The 25887-nt window shown below is 45.9% G+C and overlaps 1 protein-coding gene across 5 annotated transcripts in view; it reads right to left on the reverse strand.

Annotated features, from left to right (window-relative positions):
* The window catches only part of triob (trio Rho guanine nucleotide exchange factor b), a 95527-nt gene that overhangs the window by 26855 nt on the left and 42785 nt on the right, over positions 1-25887 (reverse strand). For all 5 annotated transcript variants that reach the window (XM_076012849.1, XM_076012848.1, XM_076012850.1 and 2 more), the window contains 27 exons: positions 25025-25216; positions 23201-23332; positions 22383-22613; positions 19450-19572; positions 19062-19253; positions 17558-17727; positions 17252-17426; positions 13561-13756; positions 12780-12946; positions 9471-9590; positions 8574-8672; positions 8387-8479; positions 7757-7906; positions 7490-7604; positions 7237-7352; positions 6098-6220; positions 5163-5357; positions 4777-4892; positions 4195-4261; positions 3801-3910; positions 3561-3630; positions 3297-3386; positions 3035-3127; positions 2796-2907; positions 2403-2593; positions 1697-1798; positions 24-163 (listed from right to left, as the gene is read on the reverse strand). In XM_076012849.1, the coding sequence (XP_075868964.1) occupies positions 24-163; positions 1697-1798; positions 2403-2593; positions 2796-2907; positions 3035-3127; positions 3297-3386; positions 3561-3630; positions 3801-3910; positions 4195-4261; positions 4777-4892; positions 5163-5357; positions 6098-6220; positions 7237-7352; positions 7490-7604; positions 7757-7906; positions 8387-8479; positions 8574-8672; positions 9471-9590; positions 12780-12946; positions 13561-13756; positions 17252-17426; positions 17558-17727; positions 19062-19253; positions 19450-19572; positions 22383-22613; positions 23201-23332; positions 25025-25216 (3680 nt within the window). The remainder of the gene's footprint in view (positions 1-23; positions 164-1696; positions 1799-2402; positions 2594-2795; positions 2908-3034; positions 3128-3296; positions 3387-3560; positions 3631-3800; positions 3911-4194; positions 4262-4776; positions 4893-5162; positions 5358-6097; positions 6221-7236; positions 7353-7489; positions 7605-7756; positions 7907-8386; positions 8480-8573; positions 8673-9470; positions 9591-12779; positions 12947-13560; positions 13757-17251; positions 17427-17557; positions 17728-19061; positions 19254-19449; positions 19573-22382; positions 22614-23200; positions 23333-25024; positions 25217-25887) is intronic.

A 25887-nucleotide genomic window follows, 5' to 3' on the forward strand; every position in this document is an offset into this window, starting at 1 on the left:
AAAGGCCCCCTGGTTGTTCTCACCGTCTGCCCTTCAGCTTGGTGGTGGTGGTTTTGGGGATGTGGATGGGCTCTTTCAGAGCTCCGCGCAGGTGGACGGTTCGCTCCTGGATGACCTCCCGGATGTGTTTGATCCAGTCCTGTTTGTTCTCGATACTTGAAGCCTGAGGGGAGCAGTGGCAGAGTGTCGGAGTCACGTGGTGTTAAACGGCGGTCACATTGCATTGTGGGAAAACGACACCACCGAGGGCGACGGTGCGGGCGGCTGCCAGGAAGGGCCGAGCGTCCTCCTGATGCACATTCCACCTCGCATTTATTTTTCACATTTGCAGTCAAAGAACTCTCGGGATACATACTGTATAATACAACTATAGCACCTTTCATTCCATGAAACGCAGCTCAACGTGTTTTACAGAGTGGAACAGGAAAAGGTACAAATGACTGACAAAGAAGAAGTGCCGCACTCCAGGTAGAAGTGGGAGACCTTGCAGTGACCAATCAAATGAGTTTGGGTGAGTTTGGGGCGTGCTTACCCCAACAAAAACCTCCTAGGGAAAAAAGAAATAACACGTGCCGAGCTGCTGCTGCTAATGAGACGAGCAGAGCTAGCGCTACAGGTTTATCAGAGCGATATGACATTTTCACATAAAAGGAAGTCCAAAGAACTACCGCAACAATCCCATTGTCTTGCAGACAACCTTGTTTAGCCTTTTACTAACGGCAACAGCATAGTATAACACCATGGCGCGTAGCGGTTAGCCGCACAGCGGTGACTCACGGCTAATTTTCGCGCCTCCAGCTGTAGCAGCTGTGGCCGAGTCAGCGGTGACACATCTGATTGGTCCGTTTGAGAGCGGAAGACAGAGGGCTCCTCCAGGCGCTCTCAGCAGACGGATACGTGAGACAAAATCCAAAAGGTCGCGGAGGGGTTACATTTGCGGGTGTAGCTTCCTCTCCTCGCCTAAACCCCACTTATGGATTCCACACAGGGAAAAACCATCCTTTGTCGTCAGCCTGCCATTGACGTCACGGAGTCGACGCACTTGCCTGCCCGCCGCCGTGTGCACTTCTCCAGCCCTTTCCTCGCCTTCACTTCCTCCTTCGCTTAGCAACCGGCAGCGCCGAGGCTGCCGAGGCGCCGCGTTGCATAAGGCGCCGGTTAGGGCGGCCGTCTGAACTTGTTGAACAAAAACTGCGCTCACAACTCAAGACGCAGTCTTGCTTGTTTTCTTTCTATCAGTCACGCACGCACGCACGCACGCACGCACGCGCGCACGCACGCACTCCCTGAATAAAACTGTCTCTGACTCACTGCTTGAGAGTTACCCAGCTTGCAAGCAAGCAAGTTTGACTTGTGAGCCATCAATTGCTACGCGATCGGTAATGGGTGAATAAATTGCAGCGAGGAGCTCCTCCATCCCCCAGTGGCGGGCGAACCTTCTTGCCTGCACACAGTACGAACCGCGTAGGATTTTCATTTTCATGTGCAAACAACTCCACTGATCCCTGCAAACCAGGAGCCATACGGGGTTCTATATTAAACTCAGAGCGGAGGAGGTGAATCAGCAAAATATGCTGGGTCGACCAAAGAAGCTTAACAAAATTTAAGCTTAACACCCTGTTCAAATATTGATGAAAACGAATGCGAGAATAAACATTGCCCGAAAAAGTCTTCATATTTATCGCCATCTCAGTACCTTGAGGACGATTTTGTTGTCAGACGTCGGGGTCCTGCCCACCCACAGGGCAAACTTGCAGGGATCTCCCTCCACGTGCTCGGTCACTCCGAGCTCCGACGTCTGAACAGAGAGAATAAACAGAGTCACCAAAACGACTGCAGGGAAATAAATGATGACAACAATTTTGTGCGTCCGTTAACTTCTACATACTGACGGATCAGCTGTAGAGGCTGAAATGTGCGAAGTACGATTTGAAGATTTGATCTTGAATGAACTATTATGTTGCAACAAGGAAGTGAATGAATTCAGATACTGTTGTCCTTCATATGTGGGGATAAATGAATTATATTTGTGGAAATGGAAGTTTAACATTTCCTCCCATGTGTGAATTTATCAATATCATCCAGCTGCAGGACGCTAATGCTAGCATGCTAATTGTAAACAACCAACCCTTTTCAGGTTGGTTTGCCACATTGCGGCTACGCATTGGCTGTTATGCTTCAGTTGATATGGGCCACTTTTAAAGAAGATTAAAACGGACAAAAAAAATAAAATAAGATGGTAAAAACAAAATAAACTCTGATGTAGACCTCAAATCAGAATTGGCCATCCAGACTGTTAGCATTAGCACTAAGCCCCCAGTGGGTTTCAGGTTGAGCTCAGTAGCTGTAGCGCCCAGGAATAAAGAAGAGACACAAGCCAGGTGAGGCAGGACGTGACTTACAAAGAGCTTGCTCTTGTAGAGGTACTTGCTGCGCCCGTTTGAGTCTTTGACTTCCTTGCTAAAGACCAGAGACATCTCAAAGAGGAAGAGGTGCCGGTCGCGTCCCTTCCGGATCAAAGTCTTGGGATCCCAGACCTGGAAGGACTCCTGCAGTATCAGTTCTCCCTGGGAGTCGATGTTTCCGTCAAATCCTGTCGGCGGGAGAGGGGAGAGCGAAAAAGTGAAGCCGAGAGAGCCGAAAAGCGCTGGAATTATAAAGGAGGGTCAGGCGCTTTTTTTTAGATTAGCTCTCCAGCTCGTAACAGCAAAAGGATGGCGAGTTTCCATAAAAAGACTGAAAGCGACGGCCTGGTGAGAGTGCGAGAGTGAGCGAGTGAGTGCGTGCGTTCCTACCATCCAGCATAGACAGGTGCATGGCATCATTAGCTTTCTTTGGGACGCTGAGCATCACTTCAAGTCCGTCCTTGATCTCCCCTTTACCTTCTTCACAGCATGTCAACAGCTCCTACAGCAAGAGCACATTGACATAAACGCTGGCGTTTAGCAGAAGAGAACGTTTAAAACACAGCTATTATTTTGGTTTAAAGGGGAAAAAAAAAAAAAACGACAATGGTTGACGGAAAAAGCTGCACCTTGAGGAGAAGCTGGTACTTGGTGATTCTCTGGACTGGTTTGATCAGGTAAGAGGAGATGGAGTTTGCGAGGCGATGCCTTTGCTGGATTTCCTGTTAAAGACGAAACAGAGTCACCAAAGTCCAGCGTCTTTTTTTCCAATCTGCCGACGCTAAATCACAACTATTAACAGAGCGACATGAAAAAAGAAAAAGGGAGAACAGAACGTGAAAATCCACTGTCTGCTTATGTGGACAGCCAAAGGCAGTGGAAATCACTCACGTCGAAGTAGGGTCCAGCGTGTTCCAAGATCAGCTGAGTGGAGTCAGGCTTGTTCTTACAGTAATTGACGTACATCTGGAACTTATCAGCCTGGAAAACAAAGAAGCAGCAGTGTGTAACATTAGAAAAGTTTGGAATGCGGTAAGCGTTCCAAACTTTGCAGTATTACGAAAGTTTGAACACACTGAGGGAAAACCTGAACATTCTTTGGCGTAACGTTGTCAGGTTTTTCACTCAGGAAATTGGAACTTAAAGGTGTCTCACCCAAGTCACAAAGCAATGTCCCACATCTTCTGGAAGCTGCTCATATTTCTCCAACTCCTTCAGGAAAATGCTGCACAAGTAAAGATGGTATTAGCATCATCGTCATCGTCGTCATCGTCATCATCATCATCATCATCAAATTATGTCTTATTCTTTTGTCACTGGATCAAGGTTTTCCAGCTGGTGTTGATGTTGACAGAAGAGCAGAGGCGAACGGCAGCAGCTCATGGGCCTACTGACTTGTGATGGAACTCGAAGAGGTCCTGCATGTTTCCAAAGATGATGTGCTCCTTGTTGACAATGCCGGGAGGAATCTCCTCCACGCCGCTGGTCATCTCCCACAGGTATGTCTGAGCACAAGCACGCACCATCGCAGCAGCGCGGTTAGTAAAAATTCAGAAACATCTTTGCTGCATCCCATCTGATGAAAATAGATCTCATTTAACATTTTGATTTCCGACTAACATTTAAAATGCACAGTAAAAAGAGACATTTAGACTAAGAGATCAACAGAAATGGCACATGAGGCATTCTTTTAGATCACAGAAACGTAAATAGATACAAATGAATATAAATGTACAACTTTCACATTTTAATGTGTGAGTGGCGTGCGTGTTTTTGGTCAAGTGCTTACATCCATACACTCTCGCAGGTCTCTGACGTAGGCTTTCTCTGTTTGAATCAGCTCGGCCATTATAAACCTGAAGAAAGAATAACGAGGGAATACTTGAACATGAACTGTTTAGACCTCACTTAGAACTGATGTATAATGAAGTCCCACATTTGTTTTAGGTTGCTAGCTAGCTTACTGCTTATTGTCATTGTACGAAGGCATACAAAAGATTCTGAGTGCTGCATTTGATAAATCACTTGAAAGCAAAAATCAGATATCCTCAGAAAATAATAGAAAAAGACAGAGAGCTAACAAACAGACTGCACTGAAAAATGTGGATTGAGCAGTGGTGGTTGAGTAGTGGTTGCTAACTATTTCGATTAAATAGCCCGATGGCCAAGCAATAGAAAATGGTGCGCGTTGTGTTCGCTAGCCTTCCACAACACACAGTAAGTTATTCAGCCACAGGTGAGCCAGAGAATTGTCACGTAATTGTGATGTATTTACATAATTAAGAAAACGGCAGAGTGAGAACAGTCAGGGAGCCTGTTTGCCAGTACATTTTGGAACTAAATGAATCCTAATCATTCGAGTTGGACTTACTCTTTCCTTCGTGCTGACTTCCTCTTTTCCTCATTGAGCTCGTGGGCAGCATCCCTCAGCTTGACCTCTGACCCCGGCGCACTGGCCGGGATAATGTCGAGCTGCAGCTCTTTACTCTGCGAAGGACACAGTGGCTTTTACGTTGGGCACAACAGGCGCGACGGCCCCGCACACCAGTCGACCGACGTGATTTCTTTCCTTCTTCTATTTTTAAATTCATAAGCGAAAGAGATAACAGCAAATACAGGAATCCTGTCTTTACAAAGCACACTCTTTTACCGCCGCGCTTTCAACCGCCCGTCAAAATGAGCTTTTGTTTTGTCTAACGCGCTCGGAAACAAAAGCAGCCCGAAAGCCCACAATCACTCTGGACGCGCGGCACTCACGGCTTTGTTGGAGTCGGAGGAGATGCCAAGCGCCGTCTCTAGCGAGGTTCTGTACTTGTCCATGCGGAGAGAGAAGTCCCGGTAGCGCTTGTCCACCGAGGATACCCATTTCTTTATCTCCAGCGCATGGGCGTGACCCTTGTCACAAAACCCGTCGGCCAGCTGGATCAACAGCTTCACCCGCTCTTTGGTTTGCTGTCAATAGGGCGACATTGGGTGGGAGGGGTTGGTGGGTGGCGGGGACAGCGGGGAAAAGGCAGGTAAGCAGATAAAGAGAGCGCGAGGAGTCAGTGTGTTTGCCTCGCCGGGCCGACACAAAAGCTCGCACAATAACAGTGACACAGCAGCGCAGGGCCCGTGGGACAATACGGCCGCCCTGGGCATGGGCCCCACGGCGGAGCGCTGGGGCCGCGGCTCACGCACTCCAATGCACAACACGAGGGCCAGAGCGACAGGGAGGAAAATCATAGAATTTGCCCCCTTTACCTTCACTTCCAAAAACTACGTATGAACACACATGGAATCATGTAGGGAACAATAAAAGTGTAAAATTACTCAACCACGTTTTATATTTAGATTCTTCAAAATAGCCACCGTTCATAAAAAGCATATTTAGAGTCACTGAACGTGTTTTTCTTAGCTGCTTATTTACGTATATCTTGCTCATATATTTGATGTCTTCAGTATCTATCTGCAGTGTAGAAAGTTGTAAAGACAAAAAAAAAATAAAATAAAATAAAAAAAAAAATGCATGAGAAGGTGAGTCCAAACTTTTGACCGGTGGCATAACTGAGAAAGCTTGTTATTACAGTAGAGTGTAGCAAACTGGTCGCCCTTCACATGACTCAGGACCCACGAAGCAGCTCTCGGGTTCAAGGAGGTTGGTGACCACTGACATAATGAAACAAAACAAGATGACAGAAGAGGAAAGGTACCTTGGCTGTGATCTGGAAGTCCTCGTGCTCCTTCAGCAGCTCCTGCGTGTGATGGATGCTGGAGCCGGTGGACGTGTGTGTGGACAGGTAGAACTCCCCGGTGTCGTGGATCCATTCCAGGGCCTGTGGAAAAATGGGGCAATGATGAGCGGCGGCGTTTGCACTGCGGGGACGTCGGCAACGCAGTTTGCAGCGGGGGCCGAGGAGTCCGAGCCGAGGCGCTTTTCGACTCTCATGACTACTATGAAATTACAGCCGGGGGGGCGGTTTACATAATTGTAGTCGTACTTGCCGTCGCCGCTTTTCTTTAATTGGATGTTTTTATAACTTTTAAGCGCTGAGGGTTTTCAGCGTTATGCGTTTCCACCGGGTTATTTTAGCCTTCGGGAATGGAAATTTCACATTAAGAAGAAAAAAAATCACCGTAATAAACAAGGAGTAGAAAATATGCTGCCGCTAATCAAGACAACGTTTGCTTGTTGGCACATTAAATGTCATATATTTTTCAAGCTGATGTCCTTTTGAATGTTCTCTGTACTCCTGGGCAGCGACAGGACTGGTTTATGACCCAGAGACACACTTGGACCCTGGGGGATAAAATCTGGACAACCCTGTAATAGCTCCTGTCCTAGAAAAAAAAACAAAACATGATGTCATTTGTTTTGAACAGGCTCGTGTTCACTGTGTTGCCCAAACGCCACAAGAGGGAGCAAGTGATCTTGTTTGTAACTTGGCCTCCACTGAGTGAACAAACCCTCCAGTGGCTGTTTTTGAAATCAAGTATATTAGTTTTGGTATTAACAGTGTGTGTTTTTTGGAAATGAATGGTCTGAGACGCTGCTCATTTATTAACATGGTCCCAACTGGTGTTGATTCAGTTCTTTGATCATGGCAAAAAGAGGGGAAAAAATAGTACGTTGAATTTATTAGTTGTGCGATGGGTAAAAAGTAAATGGAGACATGATGCTAAGTAATAAAACTTTCTGTCAGCTGTCATATTTTCAAAGCTGCTGTTCTTAAGAAGCGGAATCCTCGTCCTCATCTCCAGTGTAAGATCATCAAATCTTTGTGTGTTTGCATCGAGCCGCTCAGCCGCCAGCCGCCAACCTGCCGCACGGGACGACATCACGTGGACGCACCTGTTTGGCGCTGCGTTCAAACACGACATACTGCTGGCACTGGTCCAGCCTCCGCTTCCTCATGGTCCAGAAGTGAAGCACTCTGTTTTCCCTCTGCAGCAACTCATTCAAGATGTCTGGTTTAGAAAAATGAAATCAAAGAAGCAGAGGAAACACAGTTGGACAGCTATTTTTCTGAGTAATTCTTTGATTTTGTGTTACTGCAACGGCAAAGTAGGCAAGATGCAGGTGAGTGCTGGGCGGTTGCACTTACTCTTGACCTGAGTCTCCGGAGCTTTGACGTGGGACAGCATGCCGGGCATGTTGACACTGTTCCTGTGAAGGTACTTGAGGAAGACGTCAGCGTTGCGCCGAGCTAACGTGCAGGCCTGTCATTACGCAGAATGAGAACAGATGTCACTCAAAGGTTTCCCGGAAAACAAGCAAAACAAATTCCAGTCACAGCGCTCGATTTGACATGTCGCCTTTTTTGCCCCCCCCCCCCCGGCCCCCTCGATCCCAAGTGCAATGACTGCGTCACCTTGAGGAAAGCCTCTTTCTGCTCCAGGTGTTTGCTGATCATCGGAGTGACGTGGTCCGACTCGCTGTTGGGCCCCAGCTTGTCGGCGCCGCCGCACCAGTCTTCTTCCCTCTTGTACTCCTGCTCCAGGCTTTCCAACACGCTGCACACCTGAGCCAAAGAGCACGCAGCCACATCAAGTACGGCACACCATCCTGCAGCTGCATTACATTGCACGGCAAACCTGCCATAGATTGTTTTGATTCCCATCTTACATTGAGAGAAAGTCATTTCACAGCAATGAGAAATGAAATGTGAAGTGCGCAGTGTGTCCTAAAACACAATCAGCTCTTTGTGATGTCACAAAGGGCATTGGTTCCCCACTGGCCCTTTTCCCATGTCAGTGAAAACACCCAAAGCCAAGGGTTTGTTTTTACTTCCCCTTCTGAACAAGTGCAATGCACAGCAAAGCATCAGGTTTGGCAGGAAGCAGAAACTAAAAGAAACTTAAAGAAGGCTATAAACAGAGGGCTAAATAATTATTGATGTTCTTTGAGCGAAGTTACTCGGTGAAGGTGCTGCACTGGAGTCGGGCATGACAGGCAAAGACCGCAAAATCGAAATACGGGTCCTTTTAAGACGCCTGCGTACCTGCTCAGAGGTCTTGTAGAAGGCCACGGAGGCGTTGACCAGTTTGAGCCGGTCCTCCATCTTCAGCATCAGCTGCTGCCAGTGATCCGCCACCTTCAGTTCCCAGGAAAACAAAAGGAAACAGGTTCATTTCTTAAGCCTCCTTGTTAGATAGAGATTTTTGTTTGAGATTTGGCGACGGCGATACCTTCTCCGCACAGTCCCTGATCATATCCATGTCGTAGTGGTTTGCCTGGAGTAAGGCCTCGGCCTTCTGCTGCACCTGTAGCGCACTCTGGTGGGTTTTCTACGTATGACACAGAGGTGGGGAGGGGGAGGAGAGGCACAACGATTGGTGAAAGTCGAGAAATCGTTGCCATGTCCGTATCGCGGCGATTGCCTCGATAACCAGAGGAAACACAGCATTTTTAATTGCAGCTGTGTTGTAAAATGAGAAAGAAATGAGATAAAGAGATCACAAAAACAACAGCGTCTGGCGGATGCAACACTTTGTTGGAGGGAGGGAGGAAAAAAAAAAAGGAAAGATTTCTGGCGAGCCTTGATAACAGCGGCAGCACCTGCAGGGCAACATCAAGGAGAATATTCCTACATCGATTTCTATCTTGGCACGCAGGAGCCTGTACAGAGCGTCGTGAGGCGAGGCCGCGACGTGCATGTTAATTCTCCCCCATCGAATCGGCGGCAATGGTGAAAAAAAAAACAAACAAAAAGAAAAAAAAAAAAACACAGTTCCTCTGAGCGAGCGTCTCGCACGAGATGAGCGGCGTGAAAGTGGGTCAGGTGAAGGCCTGCATGACAACGCGGCGCCACCGACTCGGCAGAGTTCAAAGGGAGCGCGGCCTGAATAATCAGCGCCAAATGTGGGGGAGAAAAGGTAAAGCGGAGGTGTTCAGAATCCCGATCTGCTCGCTGCGAGGGAAAAAGGTCGAGCGGTGAAGGGTGAGGAGAGAGATGGAGGAGGGAGAGAGGCAGGAGCGGGGGATAAATATAGCTGAGGAGAAGGAAGGATGGAAGGATGAGAGAGCTGATAGCAGAGAGACACCTGGACGTAACAACTTTGATTTTTTTTTTTTTTTTTTTTTACCTCTATCGCGTGCTGGAATTGCTCGTGTTCCTTCTGCAGCTGCTCGGCTTCCTGCAGCGAGCTGGCTGTGATCAGACCAGCGTTCAACATGGACTCGCCGTTACGGATCCAACCCAGCACCTGAGACACACACACACACACACACACACACACACACACACACACACACACACACACACACACACACACACAAAGAGGGTCTTTATTAATATTTCTGTTAACATTATTACTGATTTCTCAGTCTGATAATTGTAGTAATTATTACTTCATAATAATACTGAACTTTTTAACTGCAATATTGATATGCATGCATGGATACACACAAACAAAACCATTCATGTTGTGGTTTATTATTCACTCTGTGTTTCTCTCTCCTGGAGATCAATACAGTATCTATCAATGTCACTGTATTGTTCTATTGCACAATGAAATAAATAAAAAAAAAAGACAGTTGCTGTTATTTCATAGACCAGCTACAGCGTCACTGCACCTACAAACTGTTCCACCATCCCACCATTCACTTCTCCGACTCCCTCTGATGTTCCTCCTCGTTTGCCTTCCAATTCTGTTTTGGATTTGTCGCTTTCTCGTCAGCAACACATCCTTCTACATTCCTCAGACTCTCCCTTCGTCACATCACGCCGCTGCACCTCCGCAGCCTCCTGCACCGGCCCGACCGGCGGAACGCACGTGCCTCACAACGGGTGAATTGTTTTGCTGTCCCGGTTCTACCTGGAGGCTACGTTAAAAAGCGCAGACCGTCAGCGAGCCTCTGTCTGTCTGGCTGAGTCAGCGAGCACACCTGCTGCGTGGGCGGCCAGCGCCGCCGCTCTGGATCTGCTTAGAAAAGTGATGATGATGCAGCGGTGACTTCTGTTTTTCCAGCTACCTTAAACAGAGCCGGGCATTAGCCCTCCACCTCTGTGGAACATAAGGGTAACTTTAATGAAGCTGCAACTTACACTGAGACAATTCAACTGAACTACAACTAAATACAAAAATTGCTCGAGTTTAAAGAAGAAAGGTTGTATTTAGCACGGTCACCAGTGAAGCAGCACATGTATTTATAACCTCACCGGCCACTTTATCAGATACTCTGTTATAGCAACACGTAACTGAGGGAACTGATCGAGTATCCTTTTCCTTTTATCTGCAACATCTCCTGAAAACTGCAGACTAACCTACGAAAGAGAAAACGAGCCAATAAAAAAATTCACTAAACAGCGATCAAGGATGATGGGCTCCTCCTTTGAGTGTCCACACACACACACACACACACACACGCACGCACGCACGCGAGCGCACACACACGCACACACACGCACGCACAATGCCAAGACAAGCAATAGGCAGAGCAGAGGAACTAAAACTTTAAGACTGGATAAATGCCAGAGCGGGGACACCTGTTCCAGATACGATAATAATATAAAATGCTGCACTCATAAACAGCGATGCCCCCGGAAGACACTTTGGGATGTTAAAGCTGGAGGAACCCATCCACAGCGTCGTGTGAAGGAGCAGATAAAAGTGCTAAATGTTTCATGATAAACTCTCTACAGGGATTAAAAAATTGCAATTCAATATGCTATTTGGCCTCCTTATGTGACAACCCAAAAACCTCAAACTCATATATGAATATGTAAGCAACCCCAAATACCCCTTGAGTCAGAGTCATAGGTGCACTTCTTTTTTTTTTTTGACTCTGATTCAAACTAAATGCTCCTTCACCCATCAGCCACCCCTCCTCCACTTGATCATTCCTGCAGAGGGATATAGCCACATCCGGGGCCGCCTCAGACTGAGCAGACTGCTTCCACTGCTGTAGACATCAGTGAGAAAAAAAAGTAGGATCTTTTTTCCTCACGCGGGATGCGGAGCGGGGCGTTGCCACGGCGACGGCTACTTCCCAGCTCCAGCGGAGCGTAAAGGGCATCCCACTCTATTTATACCCTCCCGCCTTCCTGACAAGTGCCCTCCTCGGCTAGCTTGATGTGGAGTGACACTTGGGGAGTGAAGTGGCTGTGGGAAGGTGCCGAGCTCGGCCCGGGTGTCGTTTGTCTTGATAGTGCGAGGACACGCCTCCTTCACCTGAGGCGGCTGAGCTTTAGATGTGACCTCACAGGCGGATCCCATCCGCTTGGACTGCTACGTCTCCGCCCGTCTCCTCTGCATCGTACCACCGACTGAGACTGAAAGCTGACTGAGTTTTGCTTATTCTACAGTAGTAGTGGGAACGCAGGTAGTGTTTCTGGCACCCGACAAATGTTTTGGAAGATTGGAGCAGTGACAGAGCAACATTTGGCCAGGAGTGAAAGCGTAATATTTATAAAGTTTAATTTGTTGGTGCTTTGGTGAGAAAAAAAAAAAAACGTGTTGAATTTGTTTTTTGTCATAAGATAAGGACGTTTTGCAGCAACGCGCCACATCTACACGCAAAGCCCTTTCTGTCTGTGGGGGAATGAGGGAAAAATAAATACAATATCGCGGTGACTCTTTCATCGTACTGTCATATCTGTTCAATCCACTTCGATTCCATTTCCCCCCAAAAATGTTTTTTTCCCCCCGCGCCGCTCCCTGGGCGTAATTTTTGCTTTTCTTTGGTCTCAATTTCACATAAGCTACCGAGCTCTGAAGCACGGCGGCTGTTTTCATTTGACTGAAATTGCTACGATAACAGCCCTTGTTATGAAAAATTGGGCCGCTGTTTGTTTTCGCTGTTGAAACACCGGCGGGCTCGGACTGCAAACATGTGGCTCGGCTCATCCGCTGAATTAATATCGAGGGAGAAATCTCCCTGAGAAGCACTTTTACCCAGCATAGCTGCTGCCGGCCAATCTCCAGCTGGCTTATTTACATTATCTTTTTTTAAAAAATATTAATGTTATTATTTTTCCTCTGGCTTCAGACCTCAGACAAACATCGAATCACAACATAACTCCGGCCGCTCCTACGGCGCCTCGCAAGATCAACCGACAGCAGCACAGACGCAGAGGGATGGAGTTTAGTGACGTCGGATGAGTCATCCGGCAGAAGTCGTGTACAGACAGAGCAGACTGCAGCCTTTAACCCTCGTTGGAGCTCTGCTGTAAAAAACACGACGCAGTGGTAATAAAAATGTTGAAACAGCTTCACGCAGATCAGGTCGACCTCGGTCTTCAAGTGGTGGTGGTGGTGGGGGGGGGCACTGTAGGTGTGTTTCTTTCTGGTGAGACCACACGGGGCTTTCAGTGTCCTACAAAGCCGACTCTTCTCGTGCTTCTCGTTTCTACCTTGCAGCTGTTCAGCACTTGATGCTCTTTTCTGCAATACCTGCTTGACTTCAGCCTGCAGGTGCCTCAGCTGGACGCACTGCTCCAGGTGCCTCCTGTGCTGCTCCGCCGCCAGGTCCAACTCCTGCTGCTTCTCGTGGAGGAACTCCAGCAGGTCCTGGACTCGCGTGGCCATGTCCACATCTCTGTCGCACAGCAGCTCTACACCTGCAAACGACCACAGTCATTTTAACTGACGTACAGCTCCAAAGCATCTTTTTAATTCGCTAAACCTGACGCCCACTGTCTGCCCGTTTGACCTCCGACAAATTAGCAATGGAGCATAAACATTTCTTCTATGGTATATTGGCTGGGCATAGACTGTTGAGGGTGAAAATTATGAAAAATAGAGTTAAAGGCTTGAAGAAAAAAAAAAGCACCACCACCAAATGGCTCTTAAAGATTAAATTTGTCCTCGGGAATTTAAATCTAGCACTTGCACAGGCATCTCATTTTCAGATTTTAGGCCTGAATTGCACATCGGTATTGCTTAATCCCCAACCTCTGCAAAGCTGGCACAGGTGAATAATTGTTATTCTGACATACAAAAGATAATCTCCCACAAGCGTCAGCACAAGATTATGCCACATTTGCTTTTCACCACAGCTTAACCAAAGATAAGTGATTGCGAAAGCACGGGAGGCTTTTTTTTTTTTTTTTTTGTCTCAGTGTGTTTGTGCACTGTCTCTGATGGTGAATTTGATACGCAGACCTGCTTCCAGCTCTCTCCTTATCTCTTAGGGAGCCTTTGTGAGGCTCCTCCCCCCTCTCCCTCCACTCACCTGACGCCTGGACCTCGGTGACGTACTGCAGCAGCTCCTGTCCCTGGTGGATGACGTCGAAGGTCAGGTTGTTCATGGTGAGCGCCTTGTCGGCGTGATGCTGCAGCCTCTGCTCCGCCAGCGTCAGGTCCTCCGTGTCGAAGTCACTCATCTGCTGGGACAGCTCCTCGTTCCATGACTCCAGGTCTGAGATGATCTGGAGGAGGAGGCCGAGGATCGAGAATGAGACAGGGACTGAATTCAGATCAGGGAAGAGTGAGAGGCAAAAAAATTATTAATTGCACGCTGTCTTTGACAGACAAGGCAAAGCCAAAATTGTCACATTTTGCACATCTGCAAAAATTGCACAGCTCAATCATTAAGTTTAAGCGGCAAAGGAGCAGAGGCACTTTGACGTCCATGTGATTTCACGGCGAGGGGAATTTTTGAACACAGCCTCAGACAGTTTGATCGCTGCCACGCTGACAACATATCAAAGTGGTGATGCACGGCTCGCGGAGCAGATGTAGCAAGGTTGTCGGCGCCCGTCTCCGCCTGCGCAGGCTGAATCACCGTACCAGGGGCACCTCCAGCCTGGCACCAGTTAGCTCCGTCACTCACCGCTGATTATTTATCTGCAGTCTCGTCTGCTCTTAGTTTATGAGCTTATCCTGCCTGCTGCTCTGGGGCCAAACTGAACGATCGTAAAAAAAAACAAAAACTAAAATTCAAGTAGTCTGACTGTCTACCGAGACCAAAGACAAAAAGACATATTGCTATAATAAATAGAATTTGAAAGCAACAGACAGGTTGTGAGGATGCCTCGAGCTATCCACTTTGTTTTTAATGACTCAATAGCCTTGCAGCTTCGGCTTTATTCCCTCCTTCAGGCCTTTGTTTTGGCTGACAGCCAAACCCCACCGCTTGTTACCTTCCAGTGAAAACCACAAGCTGACCAAACAACACAAAGTTAACCAAGTCATGAAGATTAAAGAAATTCTCAGCTGGATATCAATACTGCTTGCTGGACATCAGGAGGTAAGATTGAATCTGTGTTACACTAGCAGGGTGGTGCAGATCAAACAGGAAGTTAAAGCGCCCTTGACCCAAAAGGCCCCCAAAGGTGGCGTCAGTCTCACAGCACGAGCACTTGTTTGGTAAAGGAATCGTCAAGTGTGTAAAGTTCTTTAAAAGTTTGAGTCTTACCCCGTGGGAGGCTTATAATACCATAACACAGCCTCCTATGAGACATGGAGCACGGACATGGGTAAATATGGCTGGAGTAGTACGGCTGTAGTTTCATGGAAAATTCCCTAAATTCTTTGGAATCATCTCACAAAGGGAAGCGAAAGGTGATTAGATGAATGTTTGTTCGACCACATTTAGGAGTTTTAGGTTTCAGACAGTTTAGCCTGCTAGCCGCTATATTTTTATATGCTAATTTTAACCCTAATTGGAGTTCAGAATGCAGTGAAACACCTTGTTCCAACTAAAAGAATCCTTCAGTGCTGTTCTTTGTCCAACTTTAACACCATCCAGCCCTAATAAAATTAACTGTTGTTCTTTCTTCACCCATACTAGTCACATTAGCATTGACTAGCCTAGCCATTTTCCAGTGGCGGGAGCAGGTAGTTGTGTTTCCTGCTTCTTCACACCTTACAGAAAGCTGCATTGTTATGGAATCCAATGCAATTTAAAGACGTACTAAAACTGTCAACCAAAGAAATATAAATTTGCATTGTAGATGAGCAAGAGTTGCAATTTGCAATGTCAGGGTTAAGAAGAGGGATAGCATCATAAATCCCTGTGTCGCTCTAATTCTGACTTACTGGGTAAGATGTTCAAAACCAGACCACAAAATAAGCTTTGGAACAAAGCTCAGAGCAGTGTTTTTCTCATCATACTGTAATAATTTCTTATTGCTAGTTGCATACACTTGTTCCGTCAGCCTCTTTGCATATGTCAAAACAGTGCAACTGCCCAGAATAAATCCCCGACAGAAACCCAAACTTACCGAGCTGTCATTTGCACTCTGCTCCCCTCTCCTCTTACAGTTGAGTAAAACACCTTCCGTGTGCAAAAAGATCATTGCCTTCAGCTAACAGCGCAGAGAGCAATTTTAAAAAAAAAAAAACAAAAAACAAAAAACAACCACCCGCAAACCTTCTCCCCCAGCCGCCTTTCTAGTCTGAGAAGAAGGCACTTGTAGACTCCGCTGAACGCCTCACCTCAACCTCTTGCCCTCGCATTGAAAACACACCCCTCTTCAAGCTCAGGGAGGGTGTGTCGCCTGTGTGTGTGTGTGTGTGTGTGTGTGTGTTTGTGTGTGTGGGCAGGGAGTGCGGAGAAACAAATGCCTCTTCCCGCCACCCTCATACTCGAGCGCTGTGTCATGTTAATCCTCCTTCTGTGTGCGTGCATGTGTAGGTGTGTATTTTTGTTCCATTCCTGAGCTCCACATGCAGAGCTCCAATAAGATCTTCCTGTCCTTTGGACGGATCTCAAGCACAACCACGCCGGCACACCCTGGATTTACACACATCATGCGGAACATTTACAATAACGTGCCAAAAAACATCTAAATAAGTAAAAAAAAAAAAGCCAAACATTTCGCAGCCAAACTGACGGAATTTCAACAAACTTCCTGTGTTTGTGCCAGTATGATCATGCCAACATCTGCTAAGCTGTACATAATAGGATCTAAACCGGAGGATTAAATGAAAAAGAACGAGACAGGAGTGGGACGACGCGTGACATGCTACAACAATCTGAAGGCAGAAGGCTGGGGATCGCTGCAGCCATTCATCTTTCGGGCACTTTAAATCTTCTCCTCAAATACATCTAAAAGCCAAATCACTCATATGTGTCATAGTCGCGACAGCTCGGTGTCTGGGCACCAGGAATATCTGCACCAAACTGCCTGACTTTGGCTTTTAATGTTGATAAAATTAGTTATGGACCAAAGTGGAGACTGACACGCTGCCATCTGCGGAGCCGCTTCGGTCCAAGAGCTAAAAATGAAATCCTTACATAATGCCCCGGACGTAATTATTACTACAAATGACCCATTTTCATTCCAAAATATCTGCCAAATTAGCTCTGTTTTTTAAAAAAACAAAAAAAACAAATATTATCCTTCAACGAAATGCTCCGTCTCTGCTCAAAGCTTCGCCTTCCTTCCTGGGACTGAGTGTAACTCATCTGTCAACGTCGTGCTGACAGCTTACAGAGAGAGATTGACTTGTTGTCGGCGTGCTGGTGGGATCTGAATGCGTTGGCAGGGGTGGAGGAAACTAATTTAAACTAGTCAGTAGATCTGACACGCCGAGTGGAGCTCAACACGAAAAGAGAGTTCATGAGAGAACACCGCTGTGAAATGAAACAAGCTTCTTTTTTTTTTTAAACAGTGGAATTCCTCACTGCGGGTTTTAAATAATCTCTTCTTTTACAGTGCGCTGGTCCATTGGCACACAGTCACAGTCATTTGTGGCTTTTTAGCAGTTTCCCCCGGAGCTGAGCACAAAACAGCGACACGCGAGCCAATCAGATGTGACGCTGAGCTGTTCTCTCAACGCTCCCTTTCTTTGTCTTTCTTTTTTAAATACTCTTGTCTGATTTTCTGCCTGAACACAACAAGATGAAACAAAAACGGAGTGCTCCTCCTCCTCTTCCTCCTCTTCCTCCTCCTCCTCTTCCTCCTCAGCCTACTCACGTCGATGGCGTCCCTCTCGAAGATGCGAAGCTGGAGGAAGAGTTCGAGCTTGATCTTCCTCTCCTGGAACAGCTCCTCCATCTGGCCCTGGGCCTCGTCCAGCTGCTGCAGCACGCTCTCGATGTGCGCCATGGAGCTGTTGTGGGGGGTCTTGTTGCTGGAGATGGCCGAGTCTCTGTTGGAAGGCGTGGTCCAATATTTGTTTATCAAATTATTTTAGGACGGGAAATAACTTGCTTTTTGATTTTGATGTTTGGAATGTTATTTTGAAAGCCACAACTTTTCATAATGACACAGTGTCTTCACCTGAGCTGCTGAATGAGGTCCTCCCCCTCCTTGATGACGTTGACGGTGGCCTGCAGGGTGGTCTGCTGCTGCTGGCCAAAACGCTTGATCAGGTCCTGAACCGCTTCCACCGACTCGGCATACACATCATCCAGGAGTTCCTTCTGAAGCTCCTCCAGCCAAGTCCACAGCTGACGGTGGCAGACGTCAGAAAAAAAAAGGGAAATCTTCTTTTAAAAACGCATCTCCGTATCACTTCTTCTACTTACTTTTGGCGTTCCATGTGAGACAGTCCCTTATCCCAATGCATTTTCATCCATTATGTGTACAGTTGCAAAGACATCAGCACACTTTGTCAATTAAACGCACAAATCCTCATTGCCAGTTTGCCAATTATTTGCAGAACTGCACTTAAATTTACATTTCCTTTCTGTTACATTTTGTTCATACTCTCAATGCATTAGAGACTCTGATTAGTCAAGGACAAAACTCTTTGGGCTAATCTTGTATAAACACAGCTCCGAAGTTGCCCACTCGTGCTGGGCTTTACTCATATTCTCCTCCATCACTAAAAGAGGTGACAGCTATTTTGAGAGTTGGAACCATTCATCTGCACATATATGCACGCACACACACACACACACACACACACACACACACACACACACACACACACACACACACACACACACACACACACACACACACACACACACACCAGGATGACATGCACCGGTGTCTGCACAGATGGGATGAATGTGATCAGTCCATCAGGACATTATAGACCAGGTCTTTTTAGAACACAATTCTGCCTGGATGCTGGGTGAGAGACTCTAGATGCTAGAAACTTAAGATAGAGTCTGAAGTTTGAGTCTTTCTACTTGACAAATAACCGTATGTCGGTGAGAAAAATGAGGAGGCACTAATGTGATTATCACGGTGATGGAGGAGACAGATTGCCTTCGATGTGTGCAAACACGCTAACACGGGAGGAGAGGAGCGCACAGATGTTTGCACAGGAGGACAGTAATGACCTGCCGGAGCATAATCAGGAGGGTTTTGAGCAACTATTTACACACACACACACACACACACACACACACACACACACACACACACACACACACACACACACACACACACCATCAAATTACTGAGGCAATAAATTGGAAAATTATTTCTTGGTCATATTGAGAGCAGCCGTGAAACTCACAGATATAATTCTTGTATGTGACCCTTCTGATATAAAGCATGACGAAATGTGTTAAAAAAATAGAAAACTGTTAAGACTTTAAACTTCTTTGCCAAATGATGATTCACAAAATAAAAGCAGCACCCTGATAAACCTAAAGCCAGAGGAAAAACTTCACTCCACTTCAAACTTAAGTCATTTAAAAACCGAAGTGCCTCGAGCTGTTCCAGCCTCCAAACGACAATTATACAAGAAGAGAACGATTGCATTTCAAATCATGAAGAGAGAAAGGGCAAGAGAACTAAGACGACAAAAAGGAGAGTGAACACAAACCTCCTTGACGTGCGTGTGAAAGGCAACAGACATGTCCAGCAGGACTTTGCGGCGCTCGACACGCCGCACAAAGTCCTGGATGCGATCCTCTAACTGATGGGCAGCCTGGTAAATCTCCTCGGGATCGCACTCTCCGGTCTGAGCCAGCTGCTCCGCCGCCTCCAGCAGCTTGTCGGCGTTGGTGTAGGTGTTCTGAGACGACAAGTAAAGGTAACATGCAAATGTAGCGTTCGCACTCGCTCACAACTCCCAATGCATCATTTTAGAACGGTCTAACAACGTCATCTATTTGTGGTGATATTTGGAAACCGATTAAAAATAACCTGCAATTACAAATCTTTTAATAAAAAAAAATAATAATAACGTCTTTATTTGCATTTCATCCCACCTGTGCAACCTCCTCAAAGTCCTCGTGCCTCTTCTGCAGAGCTCGGGCTCTGTGCAAAGACTTGCCGACGCCTGTGTGTTTGCTGAGAAAGGCCTCGCCATGGTTCTCTATCCAGTCCAGCACCTTCTCACACACACACACACACACACACACACACACACACACACACACACAAGCAAAACAAATCATATTAAGATCATTTAAAACACACTGCCGCTGGGCATGTCCGTAAAGAACTGCAGTACACGAGTTTGACCAGTAGGGGGTGGAATTGACTGGAATGGCTGTATTTGCTCTACGTGAGAAGAGAGCGTTGCCTTTAAATGCGCTCTCCTCTCTGTTTTCCAAGCTCTGACTGCCCTGCGCCACCCCGTCTTCATTTGTCTTATTTAAAACTACACAAATTGAACTGCACATGTTGAGACAATAATCGAAATCATAACAGGAAATGCAGTCCAAATCTAAAGTGCCCAAATTTCCACTGTGCGGTTGCAATTAGCTATAAATCTTTGCACATGCCTTATTATCTATTTAACGGACAGGTCCCCTCCATCCCCCATCTATTTCCGTGTGGAGGGGTGAAAGGGATTTTATGGACGTTTTTAGGGTCTCTGGGAGAATATCTTGATAGGGCAATCGCACCGTGCACGTGCGCATCACCCTCGACACTTTATGTGACAGTAAATTGCATCACCATGGAAACCACTACCAAGAGAATTGGGTAATCAGAGAGTGCCTGGAAGTGGTGGGAGACAGAAGCGCGCGGCTCCAGCGCGACAGAGAGGAGTTCACGCCCGGAGGGCAGAAAGGCAGAGTCGACATTACACTCCAACTCAATAGCTTTGATCCAGGCGCTTTGCTATTTGCACAGTCACACAGAGATGCACAGACGCCGAGGGGGAGGGCAAGAACAGGAGAAAGACTTGATTTAATGATACCCTAAAATCACACTAAAAATAGCATGCAATGCCCACAGACTTTGAGCTTCTTCTTTTTTTTTTTTTTTTACAGGACCAGTGAATCTTAAATTACCATTTACAACTTTTCGACACGTATGTGTTATGTCACTTGTCAAAATGATTGCGTGGTGGGACATTTGCCTTTTTTTCTCAAAAAAGTTCAAACAATGCTAAAAAAGTGCATTATTGTCAACACAAATGTTTTTTGTTGACTAATTCACTTGGGTTTCATACAATTGGATTTAAACTTGAGATACAATAATCCCTCTAAAAACCTCCATATATTTATTACTCAAGCTAGCAGTATGTCATTTTGAAGGGTAGCTAAATTTCTCAGATGGTGACAATCCACCTCATCCATCTCTCTAAGGTCCGACACTGATTGTTTTCAGCAGGTCTGGAAATTGCATTGGGTGCCATCACTAATCAGCTTCCTGTGAGTGCTGAAAAACATCCTTGCCAACTACCCATTAAAAGCCTCCAGAGGAAGTCAAAAAGAAAAACAGAGGAAGTGACGGCAAGCCTAGCTAGAAAGATTAGCGTCGATGCTGCAGGTAGTGTGGTAGTCAAGACGGCACCAACCTAGCAAGACATTATCGAGACAAGGGAGTATCAAGACCTAGACAAGACCAAGACCATACATATGAAAGAAAAATAACAACAAAACAGACTGAAACTTAAATTCAAGTTTGCTTCTAAATTGAACAGCAACATCTCTTTTCAGCAAGGTATCTTTTAATAATTTCCTTTAACATTTTGCCAACTATTTTGAACCATTTTCAAAAAAACAAAACAACTTTGCTTCATAAAATTAAAATAAATAAATGAATAAATAAACAAACTAGGAATACGAGGGTGTGTCACTCTGGGTGTCACAAACAGAGCGTTAAACGGCAGTAGCTGGATTCTTTTCCGTTATTATCTGTCATCGCAGTTTTGGCCAAGTCTTGACTGGTCTTGATCAAATATCCCCAGTCCGCCCAGTCCGAGAAGAGACTGAGACCCTTTAAAAGTGGTCTTGAGACCAAGACCACTCTCGAGTACCACAACACTAGCTGCAGGTGCAGTCAAACGACATATACTGCAGTTAGCTTAGCCCTCGCGTAAGCTAAAGTCAACCTTTTCTCACCAAGAAGAAGACCTCAGCTGGCTGACCAGCAGAAACAAATACGAGCGGCGCATTTCAACGCGACAGACCGAAGGATTGTCGAAATTATGTTTCAAGTTTTTCTTAAAGCGGCACTATCTACGCGGGCTTTGCCAGATGGACGTGAGATGAAGCCAGATGACTTAACAAGCATTCCATATGCCAAAGAGCCAGAAGGAGATAATTAAAACACGTTTTCGTGATAGGGATTCACTTCTCCCCCCACCACGAGTGAGTATGCTAACATTAGCGCTAGCATGTGCACGTGACAACGAGAGTTGCCAACCGTCCCTTGAAATACAGAATTGTCCCGTATATGACAATGAAATGGCGCGTCCTGTTTTGAATCAGTACAGGACAGGGTTTGTCCTGTATTTCTGAGTTGTCTTGAACGTACATTGATTTTCACCTCCGTTTCCGTCAGCTGCAGGCGATGCCATTGCGCAACCCATTCAAAACAGCTGCGTACTGGCTGCGTAGCTTGCGTAGTGTCGGCTATGAATCAGGATCGCTTGTTCTTTTCAGCTTTATTTATTCAATTCCTTCGTAAAAGCCATCCATCCTGGACTTTATTGATTGTTGTGTGAAAATATGTTCCATTAAAAGATTTCAATACAATTTAAACTTTCAGCTCATTTCTAATGTCTATCTGGGAACAAAGCAGTTCAAACTATGTGAACCATATGCTTTTTTGAAACCCTGTTTTGAGTTATGATTTACCACTACTGGTGAGCCACTGGCCTGTCACAACACTAGTCACAACGATCTGCCTTCCCAGTGGAGCTGCGGGTCTGGATGATGAGGTTCGCCGTAAGCCCGCCCCTCACCTGCTGTACATCCTGCTGGAAGACGCACAGCTGCAGCCGCTGGTGCAGGCGCACTTTGCGATGCTGCCAGATGTTCTCCAGCTGCCTCTGGTGATGCAGCACCTCGTGGATGATATCCAAGACGTGGTGCACCGCCTTGGAGTAGTTGGCCGACGCCATCAACGAATCAGCACTTCCCGGGGTCAGAGGGCGCTGGAGTTTGTCAAGGAGAGACTTCCCATCCTGGCTCACCTGGAAATGGTCGTGTGTAGTTTAGCATATGGCAAAAAAAAAACAAACAAACAAACAAACAAAAAAAAATAAGCAATTTTCACCGCATCATCACAGAGGGAATGGAATTATTAATAAAGAATCTGACATTATTACAGATAAATTAATCAGTAAACATATTTGATCGGACGATACAGAGCTCACCTCCCTGCCAAATTGCTGATTGGGCCTTAAAAACAACAAACCAAGGAACTTTTCCAAACTCATAATAAGTGTTTTAAAGAATTTAGAGATTTATTTACCTCAGAAATAAATAATGTAAATAGACTCTTTGTTTTCACTGTTGGATTTATGCTGTTATTATTGCATAAATAAACAAAACTAAAGACCCAATGGCAGATTTTTATATGGTAGAAGTTGGGACTTAGTGTGTGTGCGTGTGTGTGTGTGTGTGTGTGTGTCTACATGTTTTTTTTCTCTCTTTCTTATAAAGACCTAAATTTGATCGAATGCATTTATCTCGAGGGTACTGGGTGTGTGCGTGCACATGTGCGTGTGTGTGTGCGTGCACATGTGCTTGTGTGCGCGTGCGTGTGCTGTGCGCTGACCTCGGAGTACGCAGTGGTAATGTGTTCATACAGCCCCTGGTGATGGTGGATGGTGTCCTCCAGGTCCTGGAGCTCCGAGGGCAGCTCTCCCTCTCCGCATGCCTTGCACCACGGCTCCACTTTACCCATGTACTGTGGACGAAGGCATTAGTCGTCATCGAATCAGCGCACTTTGTTATGAGTCTTTTCAAACAAAAGTCCAATATGCATTTTCAGATCTGCATTTTTTTCTCTTTGTTGTCGTTTCACAAGCTAAAGAATGAGGGAGGATGTTACTGTCAGAAAACACTGATGTGCTTTTTAACAATAATATCCCTCAGTGGGCAAAATGTGCAAAAACATTAAAAACATTTTTCGTGGAGTGCGTTGACAGCCAAGAGACACATTACTATTGTATCAGAAAATATTATAAATCATAAATTTTGTACAACACAGGACCACTGACGTGCACCTCCTCTTCTTCACATGCACATCTGTGTACACAGACGTCTCCCCATGTTATCATTAACACTGCTAGCTCGCATGAAGAGCGCAGGCACCATTTCAGCATCAGAGCCAACGCAAGCAGTCAAACACGCTCCGCATGAAGGTTTGGCATCGGAGCTGTTGTGCTTGGAAGCGGAGAGGCTGACGGGGCCGAAAGGAAGAGCGAAGGGTCAACGGAGTTCAGCGGAGAGGAAGAGAAATATCAGGGCACGGGGCTCAGCACGAAGCCTCAGTGAAGCCTGTGAAGATGATGTTATGTGAAGGGCTTTTGCGCGAGGGGTAGGGCAGTGCTGCTTTATTCAACCAATATAACATCGAAACAACAAGACGTTGATGTTTCCCCGGGGCTGTGAGTATTCATAAACAACATATCGATAACGTAGGAGCACGAGTCGATCACCGAGATGTGAGTGCGTGCAGGGGAAAGGGCGTCCGGCGTGGGACGTGCACTGACTAACTCACGCTTGATTTCCGCACACAGTCATAAAGTGAGGGATGCAAAACAAGCATTGATCGGTTCAATAGTATACACGATCACTTTAAAAAGGAAACAGACGTTCTTCACACAGGATTTCTGTGTAATTGGTGCGTTTTTTTGGGGGGGTATTCGCTACGTTATATATATATATATTTAATTCCCTCCCTTATCAATTATTGATCTAAATGTTGAATATTACATCTCAAAGGGATAAGCAGCAAAAGCAGTCCACTATTACACATTTAGGTGTATTTAAAAATCATAATTTGATGTCTAACTACACAGCATTTATTTACATACATATACAGTTGTGTGTGTCCTTCTATCTTTCTATATTTGAATTATTTCTTCAGATTCATTTGTATCTGTATTATGAGAGTTTTGTGTGTATTTGGTTGTTCACCTTGCAACTTACTCTGGCCTGTCTGCCACTCTGACTACTTATATCGCTGTCTCCATCTCTCTCTCTCTCTACATTTTTTGTATTTCAACTGGTCAAAGCCGATGAGCGCCCTCTGCAGTCTGGATCTGCTCTAGGTTTCTTCCCACACGTGAGTTTTTCTTGGCCACTGTTGCAACTTGCTTGCTCTGGAGGGTTCAGTTGGTTTTCTTCTGATTGCACAAAGCGCTTTGAGACGCCTTTGGATGTGATTTAGCACTGTGCAAATAAAAGTTGATTGATTGATTTATTGATAAGGTGCCTGAACTGCAAGTAATAATCTCCACTGTGGATTTTTAGTGGAGCTGAGAACACAACATTAATTTGGCATGTGTTGTCTGCATGCATACAGGATAGTAGGTGCTGAGGTGTGATTTTTGTGCAGGCCACTGAAATGAGAAAAAGCCTGTGGCCGCCCTACCTGGTCTGCTTTCTGGTGGAAGCTGGCAGACATCTCCAGCAGGGTGCTGCGCTCGTCCAGTGCCGCAGCGAAGGCCTTCCACTCCTGCTCCAGCTGTCCAGAGATCTGCTGGATCTGCTGGGAGGCGTAGTGGCCCGACTCCAGGAGCCGGTTCCCCACAGACATGATGCGGTTGATGTTCACGTACACATTCTAAGGTTTCAAAGAAGGGGAAGACAAAGAAGAAAGATGGTGTGAGCTAATGTACAGGTGGTGAAGAGTTGAACAAGTAGGAATTAAAAAAAAAGAAGAAGAAATAAGTCAGGTCTATTTCACTGATTCTAAATAAATGTATATGTTAAATATACATACATACATACATAACGTATGTGTTTCCTTTTGCCTCCATTTAGAAATTCATTATTTCTATCATTTATTATTTATTAAAAGGCTCTGCAGAAGGACAGTATAAGGTGGATGTGTGCAGGGTTTTATGATATGAAAGCTGGTCTGAGAAGTGTGAGATCAAGTGGGACCAGGGAAAGCAGGAATTAAACTTGTATACTGCTTGCAACAAATGTTCAGACCATCAGACGCTGAATGATACACACTGGTTCTTTATGCGCCCTAATAAAATCTCCTGGAAGCTAAAAATAAACTTAAAGAAGTTGATTTTAAATTATGAAGATACAAATCTAATTCTGTGTGCGCAGTTAAATCGGGCGGTTAACGGTTTCATTTTGGGTGCAGTGGTGCATTAAGACGGATCTGTAAACACCCAACATACCTACATACACACAACTTGTGAATGTAAAAAAAAAAAGGGGAGGGGCAGTAAACGCTGTGTGAATGATGAAAAGACCCCAGTCTGGCTTTTTCATCTG

This window comes from Nelusetta ayraudi, unplaced genomic scaffold, assembly GCF_046127955.1.
Source record: "Nelusetta ayraudi isolate G7.1 ecotype Tasmania unplaced genomic scaffold, CSIRO-AGI_Nayr_v1 ptg000136l, whole genome shotgun sequence".
Classification (NCBI taxonomy): Eukaryota; Metazoa; Chordata; class Actinopteri; order Tetraodontiformes; family Monacanthidae; genus Nelusetta; species Nelusetta ayraudi.